This window comes from Nothobranchius furzeri, chromosome 8 (assembly GCF_043380555.1).
Source record: "Nothobranchius furzeri strain GRZ-AD chromosome 8, NfurGRZ-RIMD1, whole genome shotgun sequence".
Classification (NCBI taxonomy): Eukaryota; Metazoa; Chordata; class Actinopteri; order Cyprinodontiformes; family Nothobranchiidae; genus Nothobranchius; species Nothobranchius furzeri.
In genome coordinates, this window is record NC_091748.1 from 65,958,847 (window position 1) to 65,985,319 (window position 26,473).

The 26,473-nt window shown below is 40.1% G+C and overlaps 2 protein-coding genes across 3 annotated transcripts in view; one reads left to right on the plus strand and one right to left on the minus strand.

Moving 5' to 3' along the window:
* The window catches only part of LOC107392834 (homer scaffold protein 3), a 59,688-nt gene extending 44,829 nt beyond the window's left edge, over positions 1–14,859 (plus strand). For both annotated transcript variants that reach the window (XM_070554227.1, XM_070554226.1), the window contains 4 exons: positions 5,814–5,970; positions 13,152–13,262; positions 14,087–14,167; positions 14,441–14,859. In XM_070554227.1, the coding sequence (XP_070410328.1) occupies positions 5,814–5,970; positions 13,152–13,262; positions 14,087–14,167; positions 14,441–14,626 (535 nt within the window). In that variant the 3' untranslated portion in view covers positions 14,627–14,859. The remainder of the gene's footprint in view (positions 1–5,813; positions 5,971–13,151; positions 13,263–14,086; positions 14,168–14,440) is intronic.
* A 5,425-nt stretch (positions 14,860–20,284) lies between these two features.
* On the minus strand, positions 20,285–22,779 carry uba52 (ubiquitin A-52 residue ribosomal protein fusion product 1). Its single transcript, XM_015970867.3, has 5 exons — positions 22,690–22,779; positions 22,145–22,256; positions 21,107–21,193; positions 20,796–20,898; positions 20,285–20,438 (listed from the first exon to the last, which is right to left on the minus strand). Exons 2-5 carry the CDS (start codon positions 22,245–22,247, stop codon positions 20,345–20,347), a joined length of 387 nt encoding a protein of 128 aa, XP_015826353.1. The 5' UTR covers positions 22,248–22,256; positions 22,690–22,779; the 3' UTR covers positions 20,285–20,344.
* Between the last annotated feature and the right edge of the window lie 3,694 nt (positions 22,780–26,473).

Genomic DNA, 26,473 nt, shown 5'->3' on the forward strand with positions numbered 1-26,473 from the left:
TAAATTAGCAGACAAATGGGAGCAAACAGTGTATATAGTTCTCAAACAGATGGAAAACTTGCCAGTATACACTGTAAAACCAGAGAACGGAGAAGGACCCAACAGAACACTCCACAGAGATCTTTTACTGCCTTGTGGTTTTCTCTCTTCATTAGAAAATGAAACAGAACGCGTTACGAAACCTAGCAGACCTCATACAAGACAGAGTTCAGCCTTAGAACCTGACCCAGATGAGCCACTTGACGAAGAGGTAGATGAGTTTTATTACTCTGATCTTCCACAAGTGCTAAACCGACCATCCTATCAAATAGCGGTCACCTTGCCAAATAGGGAACTCATAGCAGATTCAAATAATATTCAACAACAAAACACACTATCCTTACACACAGGGGATCGCAAGGAACCAACCTTAGCTGGTAATGAAAATGCTGAATTGTCCTTACTTGACAAAGGCATCAACACCGAAACATTCTTACCTGACAGAATGAGTGAAACTGCGACATTCTTACCTGAAAGAGTGAAAGAAGCAGCAACATACTTACCTGAAAAAACGAAAAAAAACGAAGTATACTTACCTGACGTAGAAACGGGGGATGAAACTAACACAAACCTACCTCAATTGGATGGTGTCCTAAAGTCGCAGCAACGTGATGTAAGTTTTGAACCCATCATACACGATCAGACACATACATCTGAAAAGACCAAAGTCTTAGAGAATAGCTCATCAGCTCTGTCGGAAACAGAGAGCTCACTTCGTCCTGTCTCAGTTGAGAATCAAACCGAAACGGATGAGCATGATACTGTGCAACCAAAGATGTATGTCAGGAGATCTGAACGAAGTAGTCAGCCTCCTCAAAGACTAACTTACTCTCAATTGGGCAATCCACTAGTGACCGTAGTTAGGTCCCTTTTCCAAGGACTTAATAAAGCTTTTATTGACTCTCTTACTCAAGAAGTTGTGTACCCCGTAGAAACAATGCACAGGGACGTGCATGATATTTAATGGGGGAGGATGTAACCCAGAAGCTAGAACCTTAATGAGGTATTAACTAATTGGCTTACTAATATGATCCATCCTCAATTTAGATAAAATATAAAATATAAATTAAGGAAATTAACAATACTAATTAATAGATATCTAATTAACTAATAGATAATTTCATAATGAATTATTGGAAGGGTGAATAACTAAAATAACGAGTTTAATATTAAACATCGGTTAAAACAAGAATCTTGAACATCCCTAACAGAAACAGAAGAGGAAAGCTGTATACTATTGGTCCAGGTGGGAATCTGAAATTTCATTGGCTGAGAGAAATAAGTCCCGCCTCCGCGAAATAAAACCGTGCGACGCAGCTGAGCGAGAGGAGAGACAAACAGCTGTGCAGCACGCAGATACAGAAAGCAAAGACTGAGCGGTTAGAGAGAGAGAGAGAGAGAAAAAAAAACAACGGTCGAGGCCGTGAAGAACCCTGATTTGGGTGCCGCATAGATAGAGGGAGAGGCGGACTTGACTCCTTCTAATAAGAGCTAGGAACTTGGAACCAACGCGGTGAGTAAAGAAAAAAGAAGAGAAAAAGCTAACGATGCAACTTAAAAAAAAAAAAGGAAACTTAAATAGCTTATCAAATTAATTCCATTCTTATAGATTTGTGTGGAGACGACAGAGTGAACCAATCCTCTGTAGGAGGGAACCGTTGGAGCGCGTTGGTGAGTGAATGAGATTAAATTCAGTAAATTATTAAATTCAAAAAGCTAATTACAGCAACCGAGGTGACAGCAGTGGGCTGCTAGACGTTAGATCCCAGGAGTTAACATCTCAAACTACCAGTTAACGGTGGTAGGGCATATAGGAGTTAACGGCTCAAACCGCCAGTTAACGGCGGTAGGGCATATGGGATTCCCAGGAGTTAACGGCTCAAACCGCCAGTTAACGGCGGTAGGGCATATGGGATTCCCAGGAGTTAACGGCTCAAACCGCCAGTTAACGGCGGTAGGGCATATGGGATTCCCAGGAGTTAACGGCTCAAACCGCCAGTTAACGGCGGTACGGCATATAGGATTCCCAGGAGTTAACGGCTCAAACCGCCAGTTAATGGTGGTACGGCCTAGATGTACAAGGTCCTCAGGGGCGTTATAGCTAACGCCATAGAATTAGCAATGCGTCCCTTAACCAAACATTTAATAATAAAAAAAAATAGATAAATAAAAATAAATAAAAGCTAACTGATTAGGGAGGAATTATTTTACAAAGGTGGACCAAAGGACCAGAATTTATATTTTGTTGAATTTTGTTATAGAACATTTTATTTATTTATTTATTTATTTATTTATTTATTTATTTATTTATTGTGTTACAGATATACAAGGTGTCACAATGCTGTATAGAAACACAACTAAATGTATCCTTGTTGTCATGAATGTATTTCTTGTTGAATAGTGTAGAGTAATAGAATCTAACTGAGCCTATTGAGCTGAACAATTGTTGTCATATGTAATTATATTTCCAGAGCTACTGAGAATTATTTTAATAGACAATCAAATTGATGTTATGTTAGTTGAACTGTGAACCCAAACATGATTGGCTATGCCAATAGAGTGAAGCATTTGTTAAGTCTGTAAGACTTTATGCTGTGATGTGACGAGAAGGGTCGATGCCAACTCGCTAACAGTCCTGTTGTTTACAGGCTGGGTTTTTTTTTTCCTTGGGTTTGATCCCGACTCCTATGATCACTCACTTGGAACGAGAACTGGATTTCTTCCTGACGAGGGAGATGGCGAGCCTTAACCACTGAACGAACCAGGACATCTCAAGTAACTGAAGAGCAGACTGCTCTCTTCTGTGAACAATCTCAACGGTGCGGTAGGAAAAAAATCGCACCACCGGACTCTGACTTTCACCCCAAGCGTGGGGATTTGACTTGACGCCGGCTGACTTGTGACTCATATGATCAAATCTCATACCGAGCATTTTACTATTGTCGATTGTTTTCATCTGTTTTTGTGTGTTATCTTTATGTGTTATATTTCCCATTATTATTAAAATTTAGTATATAAACCGTTTCATGCTATACCCGTGACTCCAGTCATTCTTAAACAACCTCCAATTCTCCCCGAACCTAATTATTGGCCCATTTGTTTATTTTTTCTTTTAATTATCTTATTGTATCCTGTAATCCGGTTACATCATCAAAAGGCATCAGACGCTATCAGTGTGTCTACTTCACTCTTTCTTGGAGACCCTCTTCGTGGATCCGAAGGTCAGAGAGGTCGGATGACCTCTGGCACCGAGGGCTGTAGAGTACCCATAGCACCGACTCTCCAGTCCAGAGATGTCCCGGGTCACAACAGATGGATGGAACCGTTTGCGTCTCGGAGGACTCATAAGGAGTCAGAACAATATCAGCTTTGATCGGCAAGGAACCATTTGCTGTGTCAGCAGTAGGCAGCTTTTAGCAGGGTTTTGGCAGCTTGCCAAAAATGCTCAGGGTTAAAGAGGTGTCGCTCGGGACGGCCGTTCCGAAACGCTCTCTAGAACGAATGCTGGATGATGGAAAGCTGGAATGCGACTGTTGAATCACTGTAAGTGATTCTGTTTTTATATTCTCATATTATGATTTACTTGTCCAATCGAAGCGTGCCATGTTAAGGGATATTACCAAGAAAACTCAGAACACGCCTTCTTGAGATACCGGATGCTCTGATCTGGGGTAAAGAAATCTCTGTGTCATGAGTTTAACTTAACTTTAATTTGTCCTTGTATCTGGGTGCAGGTAACGATTGCCTTGTCATATCAAACATTACTGATTACCATATATATATATATATATATATATATATATATATATATATATATATATATATATATATATATAAAAATCATCCAATGTAATACTTCATTTCATTTCAATAATTCAAGCACAGATTAATGAAACATTATTATTGTCCATATAACATTTGTTAATTTCATTTCATGAATGATCAACTCATATAAGCTGAAGCAGTCCTATTATAGAGAGTGGCCACTCCTGCTGTGTTATCAGAGAAGACTTTGTTTGGGAACACAGGCTGACAATGTGTCCCTCCTGAAATGTCAGCAAGGTTGCAGTATCCTTCTGGCTTGCAGAAAGACAGAGTGTAAAATCCATTTTAGATGATAAAATTAGGTCTGCAGATGACCAGTGGCATTAGGTCAATATGTAGGTGAACAGTGAACATTTCTGGACATTACACCTCCCTGCTGGACGCTCATCTTTAAGGGTTTGAATTGAGGTGTGAAACCAGCAAATAGTTCCCAAGCACAGCCACAGCTGCAACTTTAAAATAAAAGTGGCTCTTACCATCTGTAGATCTTAGGCCTTCCACTAGAAGACAGAAGACATCAAGATAATTACATCAAGACTGGATTACTGTAATTCTTTACTCTCAGGATGTCCACATAATGTAGTTAAAAGTCTTCAGCTTGTCCAAAAGGCTGCAGCTAGAGTTCTGATGAGAATTAAAAAGAGAAATCATATCTCTCGTGTCTTAGCTTCCTGACATTGGCTGCCTGTTAAATTCAGAATAGATTTTAAGATTCTCCTTCTCACATATAAAGCTCTAAATAATCAAGCTCCACCATACATCAGTGACCTGATTGTTCCATACCTTCCTAACCGAGCACTTTGCTCTCAGACTGCAGGTTTACTGGTGGTTCCCAGAATATCTAAAAATAGGATGGGAGGCAGATCTTTTAGCTATCAGGCTCCTCTCCTGTGGAACTAGCTCTCAAGTTTAGTCCATGAGACAGACACCTTGTCTACTTTTAAGAATAGGCTTAAAACATTTTTATTTGATAGGGCCTATGGTTAAAATCTGATGTTAGCCTAGATCTGGACAAGTGGGGGAGTAGAGGGAGGTGGAGTGTACTGTCGGTAAAGACGGCTCTCCCTTGCCCTGCCTCCAACATGCCTCCATCTAAAAGGCTAGGTTATCCAGAGCTATCTCTGTAGTTATGCTGCTATAGGCTTAGACTGTTGGAGGACTTACTGACCACTTTCCACACTTGACTACTTTCTTCTACAATTTGCTCTTTAACTGAATTATTTCCTGCTATTTCAGCTGTTAGCTTTATTTTTTTCTCTAAGTGTTTTTCTCCCCAGAAGAAGCTACATTGATGTTCTGCTGAGCTGTGGTGGCCTCATGGAGGGCGCCATCGTCTAGCACACTGCTGCTAACCACTTAAACATTCTCCCTTTCCTGATAATAACATTTTACTTTCTCTGACATTGAATGTGCTACTACTAGTTTACCTGTTTAATTATAGATTCACTAGGATAGATACAATAAAGTTTATCTCTCACCAAATAGAATATTTACTAAGAAATCACAATATAGCCATAGAAACACTACTTGGTGTGTGTGTGTGTGTGTGTGTGTGTGTGTGTGTGTGTGTGTGTGTGTGTGTGTGTGTGTGTGTGTGTGTGTGTGTGTGTGTGTGTGTGTGTGTGTGTGTGTGTGTGTGTGTGTGTGTGTGTGTGTGTGTGTGTGTGTGTGTGTGTGTGTGTGTGTGTGTGTGTGTGTGTGTGTGTGCGTGCTCTGTCTTCTCGATCCCCAGTGAGTTGTGGTGGATGGCTGCTTATACTGATCCAGGATCCTCTGGAGGTTTCTTCCTGTTAAAAAGGAGTTTTCCTCTCCGCTGCATGCTTGCTTTGTATGAGGATTGCTGTAAAGACTCTGACACTAGTCAGTGACTCGATGCAATCTGCTGGGTTCCTTATACGTATGAATTTATGTCTTGATACTCTTTGCATCTGGCTATAATTTCCCCTCAGGTCTATGTGTGAGATAAACCTGGAGGCTGAACTGTTCACGCTGCAGGACAGCAACGCCAAGCTGGTGGCAGCGCTGCAGGAGGCCAACAGCAGCGTGGAGCAGTGGAAGAATCAGCTGGCTGAATACCAGGAGGAGACCGATCGCCTCCGAGATCAGGTGATACCAACACACCCCTAAACTGACCAGGGTTGAGTTTGACATAGACAAGCTACTCTGTTTGTGTTTCCTGTGTGAGATCTGGTCAGAGCAGTTGACAGATCAAAGGCCTTCACTGCATGCTTCAGTGGAAATGGGAAGAAATAAAAGATGAGCCTCGTTAATTTCTTTATTCAACCACTCAGGAATCGCTGATCATTTGTTTCATGGCTGCCAAAGAAGAAGAGATTGTTATTTATCTGCAATCAAACCTCTTGTCTCATCTGTTGGTGGAGGGTCAAGCACCTGTGTTGTTGCCATGACTACCTGAATGTCACCTTTTTAATTTTTATTTAAAACATTGTATTGAGCTTGCAGTGTTTCACATTTAAGCTAACAAAACATATTCATATTTATAATTAAATGAATGAGCAAACACAGTTTCTGTGAAGTAAAACAACTAACCCACACCCATGCATTGTGTTCCGTTGCCACATTTAACCTTTGAAACACCTTCAGTCCTACTTTACACACTTGCTCTGAGGAGTGTTTTATGATACTTGTCAGAAGATGTTCTTGCAGAACTCCAGTTCTTCAGGCCGCGGCTGTTTTGTTCTCTTCTGTCTCTCCATGTAATCCCAGATTGATGCTTCAGGGCCACGACGTCGTCTTCCTTCTCGTCACACAGGATAAAACCCTGTGACTCTGACTGTCTGAGGCCGCTTTAGAATTAACTTAGGAACGGGATCTAGGTTTTATGGTGCTCAGAACTGCAGATATGCTGCTTTTCCACTTTGCTGTGAGCTCTTCTCCAGCACTTTACAGCTAATTAGAGCATTTCTGTTATCTTTGAGCGTCATCGGTTTATCTTTTTCATCAAACGTGTCTCTATAAAATCAATTTGCTTACTTTCTTGTCTTTTTATTTAGAGCTGACATCAGCTGCAAATAAATAAAAGTATCTCAAGAAAAGTCGACGCTATTCTCTGCATTTAAAAATGTTTAAGAGAGAAGAGAAACTTTTCATCCATCTTTGTTTTCTTGTCCCGTACACCCACTCAACTGGATCTAATGCAGAGGCTTTTTTTACACACAGTGTTCAACAATCATAGTGAAATCTCCCCGTAGACTGCTTCAAACTGCAGATTCATTTTTCATCCAGCTCCCCTCCCTGGTGCATCGTTGCTGACAGGCTCCCGTGATAATGGCGGGGCCAGAATGCAGACATTTCATCTTTAATTTAGAGAGAGGAAATTATGCCCCTGGTCAAGCTTAACAAAGCCTGTTCTGCATGTCTGGAGTGAAACGTTCTCATCGCCGACTAAAGTGGCTGTTTTATCTCTCGCTCAGGTCTGGGCTTCATCTATTTCCTCCTGCTGTACGAGTCCAGATGAAGGTTACCTTTCTCTCACACACACACACTGACAGGGCTACACACACTCTGAGCTGCAGCAAAGTCAACCAGGTGGCAGGAAGTAGAACAGGCCTCCAGGGATTGGCAGTAGGGTATGGAGAGGGGCAGGAGTGGTTTTTTTGGGACAGGACACCCCACACTGCCCATCTCCTCCCCCCTCTGTCCCAGTTAGTGGAAGAAGATAAATCACCAGAGAAGCAGAGGGAGAAAAGCTGGCTTTTTCTCTTTCGTCACACTCTGAGCTTCTGCCATGTCGGTGTTCATCCACCACAGGAGGGGGGCTGGGTTTGTTTTCTGGGTTATCGCTGACCTCTTCTCAGCTTTGATCAGAACTGACACCACCAGAGTTTTATATTTAATTTGAAAAACGATATCCAAGTTGCTTTTATGCAGCTGTTTTTATTTGGTGCATTTAATTCATTTTTCTGATTTTTGGAGGGGAAATTATAAGACACTCGATGCGGTAAACACAAAATCCAGAATTTATAGCTACATATTGATGTGCAACACTTTGGGGTCTGAAACCTGCGGTTCTGGTGCCACATGTGGATCTTCAGCCCTCTGAAGTGGCTCCAGGTGGATGTGACCTATGATGACTTAGATCTGAAGAATGCTGCTATTTAATCTGACAAGAGCAAAGGAAAAACGTAGCAGTAAGTCTGGTTTTTTTCATTGACTGAATGAATTTTCTACTGCAGGATGACACAGATAACATGAGTAGGCTGCTTCCTGTCCTTTTATTATCAGAATTAGCTTAAAACAACTGAAACGTTCATAAAAGTTTTGTAAACTTTCTGACATGCTGAATAATTTTACTCTAAGCCCACCAGAATTGAGTCCAACTGCTGTAAAAGCACAACTTAGCTTTGCTAATAAAATTTAAGACAGCAAAATATGACAGTCAGACCCTACAGCTAGCTATTATTACAACAACAAAGCAATAATAATGCTGGGATTTATTAATTAAACATGCTCGGAGCGCTAACAGATCTCTTCAGATCTTTGTCATTATTGCACAAGATAGTCAATAAAGTTATTCTTAACATTTGACTAAGAAAACTTTCCCACCGTCATTTCCCAACACAAGATTTTATTTGAAGGCATACTATGCAGCCTTGAGCCAGTATGTGCTATATCAAATTGACAAGTCAGGGTGTCATACGGTTGTTAAAAAAATGTATGATAATCCGATTGGTAATATGGCCCATCGAAGTGTCAAACAGCTTAAAATTGTATGATGATCTGACAGCGTACGCCTGTCTAATAGACTTTTGTTGTCAGGTAGGCATACGCTGAAATACGTGTATGCCAGTCTGACCATGTATGGTGACTGGACAGGTCCCTTTTGGTCTTTAGTCAAGTGGAGCTGACGTACTGGCGCTGGGGTCTGCTTCCAGCATGTTTCCTGCACATTTTAGATCATGAACACAGCTGATTTGTTTGGTTTAGTGATGAACCGCTCGTGTAGACACTAATGAAGGCTGAGGAGCTAAAAAGACGAATGCACAGGAGTTTCAGTTTTGGTTTTACAGCAGTGAATTACTAACGGACTCTGAGTGCAACAAGCTAAAGCTACTAAGGTGGAGGGTGACAGGAATGACTTCAGGGAATAGAGCTTGAAATAAATTATTATGCAGAGATCTTCATTTGCATTTGGGTTCATTGATTTTCCTGTTTGGTTGGTAGGGTGGAAATATTTCTAGGCACACAAATTTTGGAAAACTCTTTCTTCAGGAATATTTGTGTTGAGTTCAAAAAGAGGGAGCTTATGTCTCCAGGGATAGTGGCTAACACACACACACACACACACAGCTGATAACACAAAGTGGGACTGTTTGGACAATCCTCTCCTCCACCCTGCCGAGGGTTTTCTGAGTGGATGTTGTGCAGCGCCTTGTGGTCTGGAATCTATAAAGCGCCACCTTGAAACCGACTTTAAAAGCAGAGAGAATAAAATGTGGGCCACATGGGAAAGCCTCTCTACGCTCATATACTTACATTTCACACACTCAAGGTGACCTGAAAAGTGACATTAGGTTGTAATGAGTCCTTACATAATCCCTTTTAACGTTTGCAGTTATCTCAGATGCTCTTCAAACCAGATTTTTTTAAATTCATGCTGATAGAAGATTTGTTGATATATTCATGATTGAATCAGGTCATTGATCCATGCTGTTGCAGGAATCACTCATAGATCATTTCTCTCACAACTAACAATTTTTAAGCACTTTCATCTAAACCATCTGACTCTTAACTGCTATTAAATGTAATTCCATCGACCTTGGGCAACATTTGCTTGTCTAATGAAAATATGAGAAACTGGGATTCCCTGATTTAACGTTGGGTTAAATGATGGTGAGATGGTGCTTTGTGAGCTTTCAGACTTTTAAAGTGGCTTCTTGTTAAATGCTGCAGATTCAAACACTTGGGATCCAATTAATTCTAGTTCTTAAGCTGATTACTGAAACGGTACAGAACAAGGCATCAGCAGCTTACGTGTGAGGTTACTGAAGCCAAGAGGGAAACTGGACCTTTAACATTTAACAAAGATGGCAAATTTCACATCAAACCTCAGATGCTGAACACGTTGTCCTTGTTTTCTGACACTTTTCTATTAATATGTTAAAACTCAGTTAACTGGGTCAGACTTTGGGTTAAAAAAAAATCAGAATCTTTTGCCAGGTCACATCCCTCAATTACCAAAGTCTCCAAGGCGAGAGGCGTCAGCTCTGAGCCCACTGGCAGTAAAGCTCTTTCTCCAGTGAGAGGCATCAAAGTGTGTGTGTGTGTGTGTGTGTGTGTGTGTGTGTGTGTGTGTGTGTGTGTGTGTGTGTGTGTGTGTGTGTGTGTGTGTGTGTGTGTGTGTGTGTGTGTGTGTGTGTGTGTGTGTGTGTGTGTGTTAATGGGTGATGGGGTATCTAAATAAAAAAGATGTATGACAGCATGGACAGTGACACCTGATGGATGTTATTAAATGATACCCAGAGTCTTGACTTAAAGGCATTTTGTCAGCTGTGAAAATGTAATTAATACCTTTCTGTGTGTTTCTGTGTCCATACTTTATTCTGCTTGCATTCATTTTACTGCTGATTTTGCAGATTTCACTTCTTGTGTAGTGGTGTGTATTGACAATAATCTGGCAACATATCTTTCACGATAACGGGAGACGATGCCATATATTTCAATACTAAAAGTCAGAAGATATTTGCCACTTTTAAGATGGAATTGTTGAATGGGAAAACTCTTCCCAGACATTTACGGGGTTTCATAGGGAGCCTAAGCCACGCCCATCTACTTCCGCATCATGGGTCCCCGGAAGAACGAAAAAATTAATGCAAGTCAATGGAGCTAAAAACGCTATTTTCTAATTCTGCTTTTTTTGTGCCATGGATTTCACATATGATGTCAGTGAATTTTAAAGATGCTTTTTCATACCAAGAACACGCTTATTTTCGAACGGAAGGAAATGTTATTTTAGGTTTTGTGTAAAAATAAGTCTAGGACTACAAATACGCTTCACGAAGTGACCTCATCGAACCAGGCACGAAGAAAACTGAGGGCTGTAAGTTCAACAAACTTAAAATCCTTCCTTCAGAAGGCAAGAACCACCATAAATTTGGCCATGTGGTAAGTAGCAGCTGTGCTGGGGGAGAGGAGATTTTGTGGTGACGTCACATATGCGACGTGCCGATTTCTTTTGTAGTCATGCTAATTACGAACTTTTACAAGCTAATAAATCTCAAAGTACGTGACAGGCATGGTCGAAACACCCATAATTAGTTTTCATTTAAATTGCAGTACAACATATGCGCGATCCAGGGCATAAGGCAAGGCAGAGAAGAAAAAAGCGTTTTAGCACCATTGACTTGCATTCATTTTTTCTTCTTCCATGGACTGGAAAGGGAGGAGACTTAGGCTCCCTATTGTTCCGTCTGAATGAAGGCTGGAAAACTGCTGCCACCTAGCAGTCAGAGTTAGAATTGCACCACACAAAAGAAATACAGCAAATGTTTACTTGTAAATCTCAATGAAAATCAATACACTGCTTTTAAATAGTGATTCAGTATCACAACAGGAAATATATTTCACTGTATCAATATTTTCCTACATCCATATTGAACCAAGCACATCGCTCCTGTTCTTAAATCTCTACACTGGTTACCGGTAAACTACTGAATCAATTTCAAAGTGATTCTACTAGTTTATAAATCACTCAATGGCATGGAGCCAGAATACATTTTGGATCTTCTGCCTGTATATACATCCAGCAGGGCTCTGAGATCCTTAGGAAGCAGTCAGCTGGTAGAACCTCGGGTCAGAATCAAACAGGGTGAAGCTGCTTTTAGCTACTATGCTGCTCACAGATGGGATCAGCTTCCTCCTGACCTCAAATGTGCCCCGACTCTAGAAACTTTTAAATCAAAATTAAAACCTTCATGTTTTCATCAGCCTTTGAATGAATGTTTATGTTGCACCTTCTGCACTGTAACTGCTCACTCTAACTTTGTCTTTTTTATTCTTAAATCTAAAATTAATTTGTGTTAATTAAATGAATAATAAATTAGATTAATTTGGTCTCATTTAGTTGTGTATTTTCATTTTGCTGTCACGTTGATTTTAATGTTCTTGCTATGCTTGCTAATGGAAAGCACATTAAATTGCCTCTGTATGAAATGTGCCATATAAATAAAACTGCCTTGCTGTTGTAAAGATTTTGGTAAAGTCCATCATACAGGATTTTTTTCAAAGCCTTTCAAAGCTTTTGCTCATTTGCAATGGCGCCCCCAAGGGGTGGCCAGGGGGCCATCCCTAGAAAATAGCTGTTAATAAATCATATTAATGTTCAGTCAAAACGTAAATTTATCTTTTCATTCAAGACATAACTGTAAAACAAAATAAAAATAACACAATTAATGAGTAAAGAAATAATTAGAATAAAAAATACATATGTTTTTGCTGCTCACGATTTAAAAAAATGTTTTTATCTCCATAGTTTTTTGTGAACACAGGTGAATTAAACTAAAAAATAAATTTTATAATAAAAACTGAAATAACATTTTAAATAACTGAAATGCATTTTTCTGAAATGTTTGTGTTTGTAAAATTTAAGTTAAATGTTTTGAATACATACTGTTTTTTATTATTATTATTTTATATAAAAATGAATAAAGGAGCAATGCAGTACATTGTCACAGGCTAAACTCTCCCAGAGTTACCACTAGGACCTGTTTGGTGTGCCATCCCAAAAATTTCATTGACCCCGTCTGGCCACCCCTATCAAAATTTTCTGGAGGCGCCTCTGCTCATTGGGGAATCACTAAACATAAACTCCAGCACGACTCCCTTCAAATAAAAAACATCTTAGCTCTTTTGTGCGCTCATTCTGTTTTTCAACGTGTCTTTGCTCTTCTTTCCTGACATTTCAGGGAACGTTTTGTTCATGTTTATTCCTGAGCAGGACTGGGCAAAAAGCAACACCCAGTATTCCTCATGAGTCCCACAATGATCAGTGTCAGAAGGAGGCTCAGGAAATCCGTAAAGAAATGTGCTTCAGCGGGGCCGGAAGATGTGGAGCTGTGCAGAGATGCTCTTTCTAACACCATCTTGTTACCTTGCATCGGAAGAGTTAGATTTAGTCTTGGTGCAGCCAGTTCTTTAATGCCCATTCTAATATCCTTTATTTGTATATTCATTAAATGCAAGCTTTTTAAAATCCTTCACAGTTATGACATCAGCCTGAGCATTTTGATTATGTCATTTTTAAAATATGTGTTTGTTTTGTGTTGCAGGTGGCCGAGCTGGAGACCCAGCTGGGGCGTCCTGCCGCTGGTCAGCCTGGTAAAGAGGAGCTGAGTCAGTCGCTGGAGGAGCTGGAAGCCTTGCTGAGAGCCAAAGATCAGGCAAGTTCCCTCCCTGCACCGCGTGCTGTCCAGATCTATTTGTCTTCTGATGAAATCCAAGCGCAGAAAACTGGGCTGTTATACAACAACATTCATAAAGGACTCCCAGTGGTCGGCTGGATATAAACGCTTTAATCTCTGACTGATGTCAGTTGCTGTAAAATGCTCTTTAGTGTGAATCTGTAGTTTGTGGATGTGAAACAAAAGGCAGATAAAAAAATGTGCAGGTGTCAGTTTGTGTCATTTCTCTCTAAATCATCTTTAAGGCTTAAATGAAATCTTCCTGCTTCAGTAACCTTGTTTTGTTTCTTCTCCTAAAGGAAATCACCTTACTAAATTAAAGTGGACACTAACTGAAAAGGAGCGATTGAATCTTTGTGCTTTGACGTTGGCTAAGATCCCGAACTGTCTTTTAGGCGCTTTGATGAGACAAAAAAACCCTTCTGAACTCTTCAGTGGGGATTGTATTTATTCATGTGAGGTGAAAAGTGTTTTGTCGTGTGAACCATTTTGACTTGTTTGGTTCAAGTTTATGTGCATTAAAAATGCTTATTGAAACACTTTTTACTCCCAAAGTGGGAAATTCCCAGAAAGCTGCTTCATGCAAACAATTTCTAATTTTTACAGATAAAATCCTGATATTTGGAGCAATGTTCACTTCCCAAGTCGCTGACTGTGTGTGTGAATGACCAATGAATGCAAGAATTGATGCTTTTTAGTGCAAATTAGGAGATTTACTAGTTTATATTTCAAAAGCAAAGATGGTGGCAGTGGAAAAATCAGACAGGCAATGCTTTAACCACCTAAAATCATTGTGTTTTCAGGAAATTCAGAATCTACAGAGCAAGAAGACAGATGTGGGTGAGCTGGAGAAAGAAAAGGAGGAGATCATATTGAGACTTCAGGTGATGATCAGTGTATTCTGTTACCCCGATGGATCCAACAGCTCCTTTTCCTCTGGTTAAATGAAATATCCTTATTTGGTGTGAATTATATCTAACCCTAATATATTCTGGGATGTATCTGGAATATAGATTTGCCCCTATAAGCATTTTTAGGGAACCTTCATAGACTTACCTTACAGGTATTCTGCGTCCTACGTCATTTATAAAAGTCAGTTTTCAAATCTCAATAGCTCAGAAAAAATACCTCCTTCCTGTTTCTGTGCACATCTGCAGGACCTGGAGAAACGGAACTTAGAGCTGGAAAATCGAGTTCAGAGTGCTGAGAAATCCCTGGCCACCAATCAGGAGGAACAGGAGCAGGCGGAAGTGGAAGTCCAACGAATCATCGATGTTCTAGACGTTAAAATCTGCGACCTGCGAGGCCTGAGGCAAAGCCTGGCTAAGCTGGTCGATAAGTAGCTGGAGCTGGGGTGCATCTCCACAGTCGGCGTTCACGCCTTCGATGGCAGCTTGATGTGTGTTTAACAGGTGAAGCAGCAGAGCGAAAATCACACGGAGGCTCATCCTCATTAGTTTGCTTTAGGATCGGTGAAGGTGCTCCTCCTAAAGGTGAACAAACGGTTTCTCATTGACTCATCGTTGGTGTCCCTCTGAAAGCTGTTGATCTATTATCAATGAACAAACGAGACCCTTTTTGGTTTGGGAACGTTCTAGCTTGAGCCACATTTATTTACAAAAGTCCAGAACCTTTAGTTGTTAAATGGTCCTGTGTGTTTTTGTTGCACCTTTCTGCTAACGAGCCCTAGTCCTGCTTTCATCTTGCTGCTCAGTCTGCAGTCCCTTCTGAGAATCTCTAACCTTTGCAGCACTTTAGCTTGATGCTGTTTTACATTTTGTCCCTTTTGCATGAGACATTATTGTTTTACTACCACATTCACAGCCGAACTCCCACACTTACCATATCCTGATGTGACCTGCTTTGTGGGTCTGATGAGTGATTAGAAAAGCTAATTATTATTTTCTTTTTTAGAGGAGCAACTCTGAATAATATCAGCCACCAGTGTTGCAGCTTAAGTACTGTTTGTGATAAATAGGCGTGTTTCCACTACTGGAACTTCCCGGCACGCGTGTCTCCACTTCACCGGGCCGGCTGAATGGGCTTTTTTCAGGAACCTTTGGTGTACCTGAATAGTAGTCAGCATCTTACCTGCAGTAGACGGCTATCTAACTGACCCGTGTTTAAAGGAGTGAAGCTACTTCCAAGGAGGATTGATTCATGATGAATTTTCCATCAAACTAGTTTTGAGTAAATTCCTCTTCCTCCGTTTTAATTCCTTCAGCGTGTTTCCATTGTCGGAACTTCAGGATCATTTCTGGGAGGGGGAAGTTTGACCAGGAGATACGATGGCCCAGACCTCTTGTGTCTCTAAATTCAGCCCTTTCAGATCTTTGATGACATCAGCGTACCGCGACTGCTTCAGCAGTGAGTGATGTCACGATCAGTGCCAAAAAGCGTCCACAGTAACTTTAAAAATTTTATTCTGTTGAAGTACGACAATTTAATCCATTTGGACGACCGAGAGAGCAGCCGTGTGATATAAATGTGGCATTCAATGACTAGTAGAAGCTCTGTTTTTTACACCGCTCTGTGAGACAACAAACCTCCGTGAACTACGTTGTCGTGGGAAAATTTCACTGCGTTTTTTGCTGTTGGGAGTTCCATAATGGCTATTTTAAAGTACAGCGAACTGTGCTTATTTACTTTTGCTTCGATTCTGCTGCAAAAGCAACTCTTCTAGTTTTACTGATACCGGCTGTTAGTTATAACGAATCAGCGTGAGCTAACCAAAAGTTCAACTCAGTTCCTTTAGCGTGCCGTTCTAAGTACCTACCCCAATCATTTAGAGGGACATTATGGAAGTTTGACAGCCAAAACATGCATAGAAATAATAAATATCTTCTTCATACATTCTCCTGCAATGCCCTGGTCCTGTAGAATTAGCCCTGGCATTTTTACTGTGATTGCCTGTTTTTCTGTAAAAATCACAGAAAGAGTTGCTCGGGTCAAGCAGACTGCTTCATGCGCGTTCAAGCTCAGGCATCGCCCGTAGCATTTGTTATCAGTAGCTTTAGTCTTTGTCGCTGTTCCTAACGCCTAGTGACAAAGCTAGCTACATTTCTGAGGACCCTTAGCTACTTTTTGTAGAACGTTCTTCTAGATATTTCCTGCAAATTAGCAACAAAATAGCCATTTTCGCTCCGAACCGTTCTTTGAACTTTGTTTCAGTTGTCATCAAGGATATAAATGTTACAGATACAAAGGACGTCACAGGCGCTTCAGCTCACCTAGTAAGATGTTGGACTCTTGTGCAGAAGACCCAGGTTCGATTCTGTATGACAACATAGTTTATTTAGAGTTTCTTTTTTACATTAATGGTATATTTTTTTACAGTACGATGCCCAAATTTTTATTTGAAACTCACCGAACGGCATTCAATTCACAGATAAAAAAGATGTGGGTTCAACTTTCCTTTTGGAACAATTTTTCAAGCAAGGGAAGGGAATGATCTGAGCATGCAGGAGGACTGACCCATCTTAAACCTTTGTCAGCTGTGCTGAAGAGAAAAGTACAGAACCAAATTATTTAATTAGTTGCACATTCTCCTGTCCTCTGTCCTCCGGGCCACACACACACACACACACACACACACACACACACACAAGGGACTGTCTCAGCTATTATTTTCGTTAAGCAGTGTGCACGTACAGCATGCGCGCCTCGTGCACGAGCCTACTATTGAAGCTGCCGTTCCGCTTTTGGCCTGAGGGGCAATCGCGAGCATAAAAATTCAAAAGTCCATAAAGTTCCTTTAAATATGAGGGCCTAAAGCATCAAACTAAAGGTCCTCAAGGGCCAAATAAATATTTTATGGCAATTAAAAAAAATTGCACTGAACAAAATCAGACTTGTAATAATCTGAGTCTTGGACAGGAAAATCTCACCATTGTAGAAATACAATGGGGGCTGCACAAAATCCCACAAATGGCCCCCAAGCCATGCTTTGGACAGGCCTTCTTTATGGGAAGGTTATAAGTTCTGTTTGTAAACGAGGCATAAGAAGATGATAAACCAAAAAAATGACAAATCTTATAATATAAAGCACATTTATAAGAAAACATGTTAGTTTGCAAATGTAGAAATTCTTTTTTAAGTGTTTTAATTTTTGCTCATTGCAGAGCAGGAGATCTTTCCTACATGTTGCTAAACAAAGAGACCAGCGATGAGGTGTGTATAACAGCCCAGTGATGGAGGTGCTGCTGTTTTCCAGCAGAGCTACTCAGGCATATCCAGACACGGTGAAATAGATGTAAATGTGCACTCGTTCTGTAGTTTAGTCTTTAACATCCTCAAAAATCACCCCAATTCCTTCTCATATGATTGTAAAATAAAGATCTTAGATTTTTACATTTGTTAATCATGAATAGTGATATTTTTAGATATTAAGCTTCTCGACGAAAATCCCAGCTTCATCATCATCATAACAGCCTTCCTGAGTCACTGTGGAGATGCACCCAGGGTATGGACACAGATGCAAACACCCTGAGTCTAATGAGCTCCAGCATCATCAGCAGGCACTCCGATCACACCAGCCAGAACACCAACAAACCAACCCAGAGATGCAACAACTCGCTCCAGCTCCATCCTCTGAGAACCGCCAGCATAAAACTGACTATTTTATACGAAGCGCTCTTTCTCACCACCAGTTCTATTATTCATGTTCATCGATGGGTTCTTTACAGTCAGGACCAGAGATCTGCAAAGGTTAGCAGCCAAATGAAAGGAAGAAAAGGTGCAAACTTTCTGAAATTTGGACGAGATCGGCCTTGTAACGATGTCCTGATGCACCAGAAAACTTTCCCACCTCGATGTTGCTGTTGAACTTTTTCAGTTTTGTGCCAAGTTTCATTTTGTTTACATTTGTCAGTGTTCACTCAAAAAGTCTAGCTTGTTTTTTTTACACTTAGTCTAGGAGCTTAGATACAGAATAACATTTCTAAACATATACAAGCCTTTGATCACTACGATAGCACCGCATGAGCTCTGCAGAAAGAAACTACATGTAAGAAATGTGACACTGTGTGTGTGTGTGTGTGTGTGTGTGTGTGGCCTGATTGCTTCAGTAAAATGGCACATCTGCAGCAGTTGCAGTAAATGGGTACTGAACCAACTTGTCAGGGTTCGATGTGAACAGCAGATGCACAGATCCCATTGATTTTTGCTCCTCAGCTCCTGAAGACTTATTGATTTCTTCATGACGGTTATATCGGTACAAATTAGGTGCAGCTGATAAAGCTGTGACTGCCTGAAGCGTCACAGCATGTCAAGATGTGAATTTAATGCAATAAACTGAACCCTAACCCTGCAGCACCCGTTATTACATAAACCTGCATTCATCACCTTAACCACTTCTTCCTCATTAAGGTTATGAGGGAGCTGGTGCCTGACTGCGGCAGCCATCAGGTGAGAGACGGGGCGTTTATTCCCTTTATTCCAGTTCAGCTTGTAAATGTTAGCAGGCTTTATTAGAATGATGTATGTCACATTCATGCTAGAAAATCAGCTGCAGCATGAAAACATTAGTGGATCATTCATGTTACTATACTGGTAGCAGAAAACAGCCTCCTGTAAATTTTGACACTTTAGTGGAACAATTACAGATAACAGATCATGATTAATTAAACAGGAAGTATTTTTAATCTGCTGTGGATACAAATTAACTCCCGATGCTTCAGACCAAGAAGTGCTGCTCATGTTTACACTTTTAACCAGTGAGCACCTGTCTACTTTTGATGTTTTAGATTGAGTAAAACACATTTTAAGACATTCGTTCCTCATATGTTGCCGTATAGACATGTGACCCATGAGTAGTAGAGGCTGGGTTAAGGATGTTGCCTTTACCATGAAGCTATTTTTGCAGGATTAATGGGTGGATTCCTCTTTGATGAAACATTGGGAACAGCTTGTAGAACATGTACCATGTGCCAGTCTTGCTGAAGCCACAGGGACAAATGCAACTAAGGTAGCTGACGTTCGTCTCTGATAAAGCTTGTAACTTAAACCTTTAAGTACAATCTCAAATACCTCAGAACTGCTGAAGTAGTATTTCTGTTTTTGCTCAGCACAAGTGTGACCTGAATGATTCAGTGTGAGGATGAACCCGTTTGCAGGATTTGTCCGTGTGAGGTGGACTTCCTTATATTTGTACGGAAACGTTTTAAACAATAAAACTGTCATGCAAAGTAGCTGCTGCTTTTATGTGATGTTAAAGCTTGCTCACGTATTCATGAACAACATTTACCCTTTAAACCAAACGAACCTTAAAGTTAAAGCTGCTTTCCGGAGTTTTCCCCTTTCAGAAATGATTTATGATTTGTCAGAAATCCGTAAAAGCGATTGTCTCATCATGTACTGTGATGAAATTTACGCAATTCGTCTTTTTTTTCTTTTGCTAAGCACGCCCCCTGCCCCGCAGAGCTCCATGCAATAGAACACTGAGAACCGGAATTAACCAATAGCGTTAGACCACCGCTTAGACGCTTCGAAATTTAACCCTCTCAAGACTCAAAAAAAGTTGATAAAAGGACGAACAACTAAGTCCTTCAGGGGTACTTCTGAGTTAAAAAATGCTCATGAAATACGTGTGTGGAGTAACCAGGTAGGTACATTGCTAATCTGCAACGCCTGCCTCCAGAGGGTTACGCTGAGTTCATTATTACTGCTGTTTTTTTCCAGGACTACAACATAGATGCAGCTCTTGAGTGTGCATTATTCTGTCCAGTTAGTGTGATTCATGTTTATGCTCCAACAAGGTAGACAACAGAGATGATTGTAAAACTACAGAAAAAAGCTTAACCTGTGAATAAAAAGCAGCTCGAGTTTGGCTGCTCAAATAAAACATTGTGAACAAGCAAGTTTCTGAGAAGGACCTCTGAAAACAGCTTTAATCTTAATTTAAGAACACCTGATGACCAGTAATGAATTTATTGAACAAGCCGTAATTCACGGCGGGCCATTTAGCCACGGGGACTCTAAAAAAACAGACCAGGCCGGTAGAATAATTTTCTAACATTTATTTTAACACAAAATGGCATACAGCGCCAATGCAAACTAAATGTTTACTTCAGCTTCTTCTTGGGGCGAAGGTTGTTGGTGTGGCCACACTTCTTCTTGCGGCAGTTGACGGCACGAGGGTGCAGACGGGCGTAGCACCTGGAAAACAAGGAACCCACGTTTGAAAACAAGGAACCCACGTTTGAACATAAGAACAGTTCCTCAGAGCTGCAACCTTTGAAAGTAACTGCAGCTGAAAACCAGAAAACTATTATATAAAAAAAAGTTGCAGGACTGAATATACTTGCAAAAATTGAACTACCAACTGTACCAAAAATGAAATGTACATAACTACATTTTACTATAAATAGTTTGGTCTATCACTGCTGTTACAATAATAAACTATCAACTACTAGAACCCACTTCAGATCATAGCTGATCTGGTCTTAACTTCAGTATCGCTTCAGTTAAGAGATAATTCCTGCAGACATAAATACCATGTATAACTAAACTTACTTGCGGCAGATCATCTTGTCACAGTTGTATTTCTGGGCCAGCTGTCTCAGGGAGGGCTCGATGATTCCACCACGCAGACGGAGAACCAGATGGAGGGTTGACTCTGGTGCACAGGTAAGAATGTCAGTAAGATAGTTAAAACAACCAAACAGACTTTTAAATCAATCTAAAAGGTCACAATAATCTAGAAATGTCAATATGCAATAGTACAATTTGTAAGACTACACATCAGGTTTGACCATACTATTGATTGTTAAGTCTTGTATTCATGTTTCCAACACTTCGTTCACCTGGTGTTAATCTGGCCATACCTTTCTGAATGTTGTAGTCTGATAGGGTACGCCCATCCTCAAGCTGTTTTCCAGCAAAGATCAGACGCTGCTGATCAGGGGGGATTCCTTCAAGAACAATCATCTGGTCAATTACTCCATTTAAAACTGTCATGTTAATTTATGGTATAAAGTAGAGTACATCTTCATTAAAAATTATTTTAATGTATCCTTTTCCTTATAAAGTGTTGAACCGATTTATAGTCAAAATTTTAAAATAATCAAAATACTTCACATACTTCCTTCTGTTTTTATCATAAACAATGAACTTGTGTCAATTAATAGGCAACATTTGTTTTTATAGCTTTATACACAACTCAGACTTTAAATTAACTAAGCTCTTTAGTTTAACAACATTTGATAGAGTAAACTTGTATAAGTAAGCTAGGTGGAAATTTTATATTAAAGTGAGCTTTAGTATTCTATAGAACAAATGAATAATATGTCTGGAGTGTTGCCAATACTAAAATGTTTTATAGTTTAATAACTCAAATGCTTTTAGTTTTGGTCTGATGCAATTTCTTAGATTTACAGTAAAGTTTGATACAAAACAAACCCTAAGAATTTAAATCAATATACTTTTTCTACTTGTGTCTGTTTTTAATCTTTGCTGTTTTTAATTAAAAAAATTGTTTAAATATCTTATTAGTTCAACTTTCTTAAAACAAACAAAAAAAATTTATAAGCAGCGTTACCATACAGTCTAGATAAAACAGCAAATATTTGTGATAGAAAGGCAACAGACCGATTTTACTTTCCTGATTTTGTTATGTAAAAATGTGCATATACATGCATTTGGCCATTAATTTTGTACAATAACATTTTTAGCAACAAACACTCAATAGACATCCAACAGGTGATTAAAATTAAATTCTGTACTTTCTAAAGCAGAGCCGAGACAACGAACTCAGAATAAAATTTACAACCGATTTTCTAAGTAATCCACTGCACTAAAATCACTGTGGAAAGCCTCCAGATGACTTTACAAATAAGGCTATTTGAGTTTTTACGGGCTCTCACCTTCTTTGTCTTGAATCTTGGCCTTGACATTTTCGATAGTGTCACTGGGCTCGACCTCAAGAGTGATGGTCTTCCCTGTCAATGTCTTCACGAAGATCTGCATGTTTGCAGGCTGTTGGAAAGGAAAAGCCAGTTAGCTACAGGTTTTGCCGTGCTGCTAGCTTACCGTCTTAGTGTTTTGACAGACGCTCACTTCCGCACATGAAAACTACAGAAAAGACCCCAGCCGGAGTACCCTTAAGGGTCACATTTTATGTGTAAATAGTATGATAGGTGTCATGGAGTTTGTGTCCAGGCGGGTGAGTTGGTGGAAACGTCAGATTAGCAGTTAGCTTAGCGGACTCGTTTAATGGCCTCGCCACATGCCAGCCGTTCGCGTGGACGTTTCTAAGTATTACTGCGTTATCATGCCCGAGAACGGGACCACTACTCCACAACTGAAGAGTCTAATATTTAAACGAGAATTTTATAATATTTTATCATCAAAATACGGTTTAATGATAAAGAAAATCATGAAACATATGCTGAACAAAACGTGTACCCACCCGGCCGCAGGCTGAGCCTCAACGAAAAGAGACAGGAAGATGCCGCTGCAAGAATACGTCACTTCCTTTTACCTGGTTTTCAGAATAATTGAATAATTTCCGGCTGCAGGCTAATTTGTAAAAATAAAGGAATCAAAATTTTATGTATTGACATTGGTATAATAAACTTATTTTATAGAACAGGTGTGAACTTATTATATCAATCAAGACACATCTTTAACAGAATAAAACAACGGAAAAAGTTGAAGAATGAAATAAAAACAATAGAAAGAAAGAAAGAAAGAAAGAAAGAAAGAAAGAAAGAAAGAAAGAAAGAAAATGATTTTTTATGTAGCGCCTCTCAAGATAAAAATCATGAGGTGCTTCACAAAAACAAAACAAAAATATTGAAGTATAAAAAGATTTTAAAAATGAATAAAAATATGTTTAAAAGAAGAAGAAAAAATTAAGGAAAGAGAGACAGAGAGAGAGAGAGAGAGAGAGAGAGAGAGAGAGAGAGAGAGAGAGAGAGAGAGAGAGAGAGAGAGAGAGAGAGAGAGAGAGAGAGAGAGAGAGAGAGAGAGAGAGAGAGAGAGAGAGAGAGAGAGAGAGAGAGAGAGAGAGAGAGAGAGAGAGAGAGAGAGAGAGAGAATGAATAGGAAAGAGGGAAATCAATGGATCCCAGTTAAGGCAGAATAAGAACAGAATAAGGAGAGAGTGGTGATGAAAGTCACACAAAACCAGCCTGAACAGGTGAGATTTCAGCTGCTTTTTAAAGGAGACCTCTGAGTCCACTGATCTCAAGCTCAGGGAGAGAGAGTTCCAGAGTCTGGGGGCCACAGCAGCAAATGATCTGTCACCTTTGGTCTTTAGCCTGGTGTGCTGCACAACCAGTAGGCTTTGGTCACTGGACCTCAGGGACCTGCTGGGGGTGTAGGGAGTGAGAAGTTCACCATTATATGATGACAGCATCCAGGTTTTAATAGTCTAAGCAAGTGTGTAACAGCTGCAGCTTAGACATCTCATGGGGCTTAAAGGAGATGTACAGTTGGATATTATCTGAGTAAAGATGGTAGGAGGTTACTTTAAAGGAGCTCAGGATATGCTGAAGAGGAAGCAGATAGAGGAGGAAGCAGAGGCCCCAGCACAGAACCTTGTGGGACACCATGGGTAAGGGAGGTGGTGGAGGACCGAAGCTCGGAGACAGCCACAGAGAAGGAGCGCTCAGACAGATGAGAGTAGAACCACTCCAGAGAAGATTCTGATAGGCCTACCCAGTCTCTCAGCCTCTCCAGTAGCAGGTGATGGTCAACAGTGTCAAAGGCTGCAGTCAGGTCCAACAGGACCAGAACAGAACAGTCCCCTACATCACTGTGTGTCAGAAGGTCATTAGAGACCCTAAGAAGAACGGTTTCAATAGAATAAGCTCTACGAAAACCTGACTGGAAACGATCATAGATGTTATGTTCATCAAGAGCAGCTGTGAGTTGTTTAGCCACAACCTTTTCCAAGATCTTGGAGATGAACGGAAGTTTAGAGATGGGTCTGAAGCTGCTAGAGAGAGGGGTCAAGACTCGTTTTTTTAAGAAGCGGGTGGATTACAGCGTTCTTAAAGTAAGCAGGAACCTGACCAGAGACCAGAGAAGCATTAATTATAGAGAGCACGCTGGGACCGATGGACTGAAAAGCACTTTTAAACAAAGATGAGGGTAAGATGTCGAGGGGGCATGCAGAGGTCTTCATAGAGTTAACTAGTTTGGTTAGAAATACCTCATTTGACTATATTGATAATAAAACATACCTCAATAACTTGAGGATTCATTTAAAAGTGGAATGTTATATTAGTGGTTAATGCTAAAAGAAAAAAATGCCACAGTTTAGCAATTAAGGCAAAACATATATTTATATTTGTAATAAAACATTTGTTACAGTTTTGTTGGCAAAAGCAGAGCCATTGTAATGTCTTTGTGCATATATTGGGTTTTTATTTTCAATTGTCTGTTTCAACAACTTGGTTTAAATGTCCTTTTATCTACAATTATTAAAAAGCAGGATTTTAATGTGTTTGATTAAATTCTTAGTGTTGAATTATTTGTTATGATTTAAACAAAGGATGCTGTAGTTTTATGCGCTTCCAATTGCTGCTTTTAATCTTCCTGAGCACTTATAAATACGGTATGAATGTTTGTGGGTCAGTTTAGTTATTTCAACAGTATTACAGAATGTCCTCAAATTACCACTGGAGGACGACAAATCCTCCAATCACAAGAAGCTACAAACCATTCTTGTTCATTCAAATATTAACAGATTTTTAATAAAACATTTTAGATTATTTTGGTGTGGTTAGTTGATAAATAGTTAAAGATTTTTTTATTTGGCTGATTCATTAAAATTATACAACAATAAGCCTTTAGTTAAGCCAAGTAGCCGTCACTTCAGTCTTGTAGTCCAATAAAACGTGTGAAAACAAAGGAAAGTACGTTAATGACTTCATGACAGAGACAGCAAAGTCTTTCAAGCCGCATCAGTTGCCACCAATAATCCGCATCCCGAACTGGACCAAGTTCACCACCAACTTCCGTTGGGAGACAGGACCTCTGGATGCGGACATGTACACCACCATGTCGCAGCAACTGCAGCCACGTCAAACCTGCATAAGACCTTCTAACCCAGATCTGTTCCAGCGGAAGGAAAAACTTCCAGAAAGCACCACCCAATCTACGTTTATCCCACACCACACAATGCCTTTGCTAAAGGCCAAACGTCCCAAAAGCTCAGGTAAGCTGACAGTTTTAGTCAAATTTGTTGGGATTATCTTCAAATTTTAAATGAAAATAAACAAGTGATGGATTCATTTAGTCACATTTAAACAGTACGGACTGCTTTTAAAAAGGGGGGAAAAGTTCAAAGTAAATTATAAACTCTTAACCTCACCCATAATGAATAACACAAATAAAAATGCTAATTTCTTGATGCAGTTGTAGGTTATATTTACTAAAATGATGCTTTCCCTGCAGAGATATTTCCCACATTAGAAGGGTATGGACGCTGTGCTGTCTCTGTCCATAAAAGACACGTTTAAAGAGCACGGTGGATTCGCAGCTCCACAAGCCACAAGGGTAATTCTAGATAATATCAAACACCCAAAACCTTTTCCAAACTGAATGTAAAGTCAGACTATTTGGGGGGTAACAGAAAATCTTCACATTAGTTCTATTTAACAGATTTGTCATGAATAATGATGTTGTGGACAAATTAGTTTTCTGAACATTTCTATAACCTAAATGTTTGGATTCTCAAATAACTGAGGAAACTTTCTGGACTTTTATGAGATGTTGCCTTCATTTAGGGGCGACGGTGGCACAGGAGTTAAGTGCTCGCCCCGTAATCGGAAGGTTGCAGGTTCGAGCCCCGCTCAGTCTGTCGCTGTCGTTGTGTCCTTGGGCAAGACACTTGACCCACGTTGCCTGCTGGTGGTGGTCGGAGGGACCGGTGGCGCCAGTGCTCGGCAGCCTCGCCTCTGTCAGTGCGCCCCAGGGCAGCTGTGGCTACATTGTAGCTCATCCCCACCAGTGTGTGAATGTGTGTGTGAATGGGTGAATGACTGATTGTGTTGTAAAGCGCCTTGGGGGGTTCCAGGACTCTAGAAGGCGCTATATCAAATACAGGCCATTTCCACTCCATGATGGATTTAACTGAGGTTAACAGAAATCTCTAGCTGTCTCCAGAAATGAAGAGTTCTTAGAAATTTAGAAAAGTAAAGGTTTAAGATTATATTATAATACATTTTATGTACGTATGTGAT